The sequence below is a fragment of the Juglans regia genome, chromosome 11, assembly GCF_001411555.2.
Source record: "Juglans regia cultivar Chandler chromosome 11, Walnut 2.0, whole genome shotgun sequence".
NCBI classification, from domain to species: domain Eukaryota; kingdom Viridiplantae; phylum Streptophyta; class Magnoliopsida; order Fagales; family Juglandaceae; genus Juglans; species Juglans regia.
Genome location: NC_049911.1, coordinates 19,478,354 through 19,483,717, shown reverse-complemented (window position 1 = coordinate 19,483,717; position 5,364 = coordinate 19,478,354). Strand labels below are relative to the sequence as shown.

Here is a 5,364-nt window from a genome sequence, read left to right as displayed (position 1 = left end):
CTACCATTCACTCGAATGGTAGATCTTATTACAGGATCTGAAGGAGAATCAGGAATCGACCAACTGGAAACGGTCGACTAAGCGACGATGCGACGTAGGTGTTAGTATAGTAGTTACCTCAGATTACTACTTGTATTTGTGGAGTTCAATCTCCATCACTCTTTTAATCACAACCATTTTGGACTAGTGTTGTGATATCAGTTTTTGAGTATGTCATTATGTATGAAGTATGTTTTAAGTATTCGGAGATATTTTAGTTTGGTGCATAGTATTGCTGAAGAAAAAAAAATTATCCGCTGCGAATATTGCATTTTATTTGTCATGAATGGGAGCAAGTAACCTTGTGTTGCATGTTTCGACGCTTCAAATGTTCGTCCGATCTCAAGCGGAATTTGGGGGCGTCACAACCATTATTCAGTAGATTTGATTTATTCTATTGATTTGGTTTATTGGGATGTTACACTTTTATTAAGACTTTGAAGACTCGTTGATTTATTTTTTGGATTATGTCATTGATGACCTTGTAGAGGGATTAATATGTATATTTGATAGAAAGATGAATTTATGTTTATGGAGTCTTTAGAAATAGATGAAGTTATGTTTATGGAGTCTTAGAAAATTATATTTGTAATATGGGAGATAATTTTTTTAAGTGACAGAAAGAAACTTCCTAACCCTTTGGAAATGGGGTGTTACCGTAAGAGGAACTGCTTAACATATATAATACTATTTTAACATTATGAAAAGCTATAATTGATACAACGCTGACACTATGGTAAATAAAAAGAGACCATCAAGAGGAGAATCCTAATTCTCTTTAAGGTCCTATTTTTCCCTCGAGATTTTCTCCTCTCTCTCTCTCATGATTTTTTCATGCATATATATAAATATATATATATATATAATATACTTGTATCTGTAACAAAGTATTTAGATATAGATATATAGCTCACACATTCAAACCATAAGCATACGCACACTTCTGTAGACTAGTTTCTTGTTTAATACATGTTCAAAGATAGAGGGTTTTTCGTGATCAGCTTCTTCTTCCACCTGAGCCACTTTCTCTCTGGCAATTGAAATAGATTGCAGCCACAGGTAATCCAAGGTTGTAAAGCTCAGCGAAGTCCCTGGTGTTGAAATTCTGGCGCCATCCGGGTGCGTAGACTGTCTGCCTACCCAATTGGCGAAACAAGACGAAAGCAAATCGATGAATCCCCACTGTTGGTCGTGGGCTTTCATAGCACACAACTTCTTGTCCTGCAATTATTTCCACTCGGCCATGAAAAAGATGCTACTCAAAGTAATTATTATCACAGTTGAATAGTTATTATTAGTTAATGATCATGATGATTATTTGGGTGCCATGAATAACCATGGAGAAAATGCTGAGATCTAGCAAAACAGCTTGGCCTTGACACGCAGCCTTGGAAGCTAGTGTTGGAAAAGTACCAGTGACTCTTCCTATTTGCTCAAAACTTCTTCATGAACAACCTATATGTAGTGACAATTTCTTTAGTGTTGTTAAATATCTCACCATACCGTTCATATTTTGCTGTTATATCCTCAAATAAGTATCAATTATTTCAAAGCCCTTTTTGTTGAAGAATCTGTTTTGCCACAAGGGAAAGGGCATGCTTTTTTGTTGTCGACAAAGGCTTGGCCAGGGCCTGTTTGTCAGTGCCCTCGCCTTTACTTGAGGGAGCAAAAATGATCAAAGAGATCTATGATGTTGGAAGTAAGTGGGTTATGCGAAAAGTGGAGAGCAGACAAACCCCGATAGATGAAAATGGAGTCTTGATTAATATGTATAAAATGGAGATGACCTAATTTTATTCTTGTCGAAAAACTTGCAGTTAATGAATTGCACCCATTAAAGGGAAGTGCCATTGTTATTTAGTCAAGAACATGTGTAGAAACTACTCACCAAAGTTTGCCCCTGTAGTTGCTGGAATATCAGTCACCAACCTAACAACACCAAAGACAGAAGACCAGTTAATTAATTCAAATAATGGTACAAGGTAATATTAGAAGGCCTAGCCCATTGCCGAGGGAGAGAGAGATAATAGAAAAAAGAGTAATACTATTCATCATTTTAATTCTCATCATCTCATGATGTGACATTAAATAATTAGAGACTATTTATTATATTTTACCTCTGAACCTATCATATTTGAATGTTAGATTACCATTGTCGAAGAAGACTATTTATTATGATTGGAAACTGTTTATTATATTTTATTTGTCAACAAACTAACACAAAACCCTTTGAATGTTGAGATGAGTAGACACGTCGTCTGAAAAAATTGACATTCATGATACCATTTTGTTTCTCAAAATTCCTTAATACATAATAGCGCGCACTCCATACAGTCATCAAATTAGGATATTCGAAAGATAAAAGAGAAGAATAAATACCGGCGACAATGATTAAATGATAGTCAGATATAAATCAAGTTGATTTTTCGAGATGGAAATGGCTCCACTTTTGTTCATATAAACAGGATGCATATTTGCACTGAAGGTATGAGTGTTTTGTTTTCGCTTTTTCTCTTTCTGTGCTTTATTAACAATTAATGATTATTTCAATGGATATAATTTCATGATCATGCACTATAATATATATGAATATTAATGGGTGCAATGTTTCTATCAAATTAAACGAGGACTTCATTTGAGAAGGAGAAGGAGAAGTAAGAAAATAAGAAAAATTCCAAAAGATTAAAGGGCAAAAAGAAACCAAAAAGAAGTGGAAAAGAAAAAAAAACGAAAGGGTCGTTAAAACATGAGTACATGTAGGGTCCATTGCTTATCCTAGAATCCTTGTAAATCCAAAGAAACTTTTCGAGTACTGCTCACTGAGCCATACAGTACTCTATCTATCTATCTATCAATCAATGAAAACGAGAGAAAGCGATTTGTCAATTTCACTGAAAAGAAAAATAAAATAAAATAACAGACCCAGGCCAGCTTTGTCTGTTGCTAAACCGTGGCCGCCGTAGATACCTATACGATGTCATTTCTCTTACCTTAGAAAAAATCTGGGTAACAAGCCAACTGATTATCTCATAAATCAGTCCATTAAGCAGAATGTAACACGTCAGCTTAGTTTGAAAAATTACCAAGCATTTCACAATATCTAAACAGTCAATCCAATTCTCTTTTCTTCCAGTCCCCCTCCGCATTGACAGAGTTGTTAGGATTTGATATACCTACACTATTTAGACTATGGAGTTTTGTAATCTCTGTCGTAAATAGAGGTGGTATTTTCTCTAAAGATTTAATTTTTTAGAGATTTACTATCTAGACTAAACCATATCAGTAACGAAAGTGTACTGGAAAGATATTAACGATTGTAATTGATTTATTTTTCAAATCAACTTTGTAAGTCCTCTCTTAATGAAAGTTAACACCCGTTTACTCAAAAAAAAAAATTCTCTTTTCTTCCTTCTTTCATATCCAATTCTCTTTTCTTCATTCTCTTCTTTCTATTCGAATCCATTACCTGACAGCACCCACTACATCCCAACCCAAACGCAACGGCACCCACTCCATCCCAATCCAGATTTGACGACACCTCACTCATTCCTAACGGCAAAGAATCGACACAATTGGACAAAGAATTCAAATTAGGCACTTTTGGACACGTTTCATAATCTGGGCATAACTCTCTTATTCGAGCTCAGATTGAGATGATTCAAGATGCTATGGAACACTAAGAAAAAGTTCTACAACTTTCTTGTTTTGAGTTTTGAGATATACTGGCTGCATCAAGGTCTAAATTGGACTTGAAGTTGCTGCACACTGTTGACGTTCTGGAACGTTCCTTAGCATGCAATTCTTCAAAAAATTATGTCTGACATTTTTATAAAGAGTTAGTGTCCTCAATTTCTATTTATATTTTCTAACACATTATTGTTTTGATAAGTAAAAAGAAGGATGAAACAAGAGAAATTCCTTGAAAAAAATAAATTTCTGTATAGTGTTGGAACGATGGAGGAGAAGGGAGAGGGAGGGAAGGGGAAGGGATTGGTGGGTTGTTTTTTCTGTAAACAACCTCCACAATCTTATGTATTGCATTCTGATTGGTGGGTTGTTTTTTCTCTAACAACAATTAGGCTGATCCAAAGCTTTTCTCTTTTCCTTATCTTGATCCGCATGCAACCCCATATATCAGTTTGTCAAGATAAGCTTTTCAGTTGTGTCTACCTCTTATATATACTGCTTATATTTGAGAGTAGTATAGACTAACAAAGTTTAAAGTCCAAATACCAAAACTAATCATGATTTGCGTTTTTAAGTCTTACGTACTTGCAGAGAAAGACATTAACGTACTTGCAGACAGAGAGAGAGAGAGAGAGAGAGGCTGCTCACCAATGCAAGTATTCCCTTAGGTTGGGATCGCTAGGACTGGGTGCATCAGGATCCACCATAACCTAAAGCACGTGGACGTGATCATCATATGTAACTCTGATACACAAATTAAGAACCTATGATCTAGAGAAAGAGGCACAACAAGAGAAGGGGGGAAAACTTTTCTCTAATAAGAAAAAAGGATCAATGGTATTTACCAGAGTGTAGAAAGTCCTGAGGTCATCACCGCCTACATCAACCCTAGGTGGGCTGACAACAAGAGACGGCTTGAGCTCACAGCCATTGTTAACCTCTCTATTGTTATAAGTGACCCTCAGAGCAATGGACTTCTCAAAGGGGTTCAAAACATCACCTATAACACGTCCAACAACTAGAGGGTCTCTATCCCTTTGCATGATTGGAAAAATTCAATCCTCCATCTACAGCACTAAAAGTTGAAAACTTATATTCAAGCAGTCTTTATTTGCTGATCGGCTTCAAGGGGGATTATGGGTATTTATATATTAATGTTCAGAGGTATCTACCATTCACTTTTGTACCACTAATCCATAGATTCTAGCTATTGCTTTTGCTTTATGCTTTTCCTATTATTCCTAAAAGTAGTACTTCATAACAGATATTGCGAGCCAATAGAAATCAAAATAGTGATACCTCTTCCCTTGTCCAAAGTGGACCCTAAGTTTTATCATCGGTCGATCAATTGATTCCTGCGCGCTTCTAGTGTTCATCGTATGCCATATGGACTTGATCTAGATCTTTAGCTTTTTAAAAAGAAAATGAAAAACTTGAAGGAAAAATAAAGTTCAAACTAGCTCCATGCCTTATAACGTGCGAGGCAACTGAACTGCACAAAATCATGCGTTGCATCGCTTCGGATATACAGGCCGGGCTTATCTATGTGGTTTTGCTTAAGTTCATGGGTAGGTTTGGGGCCAAAACCAAAACACAAAATTCTCATCTCATCTCATCTCATCATTACACATTTTTCAA

General features: G+C 35.9%; 1 protein-coding gene across 1 annotated transcript; it reads right to left on the bottom strand.

Moving 5' to 3' along the window:
* Positions 1–921: 921 nt before the first annotated feature.
* LOC109018946 (protein HEADING DATE 3A-like) lies at positions 922–4,849 on the bottom strand. The gene is made up of 4 exons (XM_019001144.2): positions 4,572–4,849; positions 4,375–4,436; positions 1,928–1,968; positions 922–1,260 (listed from the first exon to the last, which is right to left on the bottom strand). Exons 1-4 carry the CDS (start codon positions 4,767–4,769, stop codon positions 1,037–1,039), a joined length of 525 nt encoding a protein of 174 aa, XP_018856689.1. The 5' UTR covers positions 4,770–4,849; the 3' UTR covers positions 922–1,036.
* Positions 4,850–5,364: the final 515 nt, after the last annotated feature.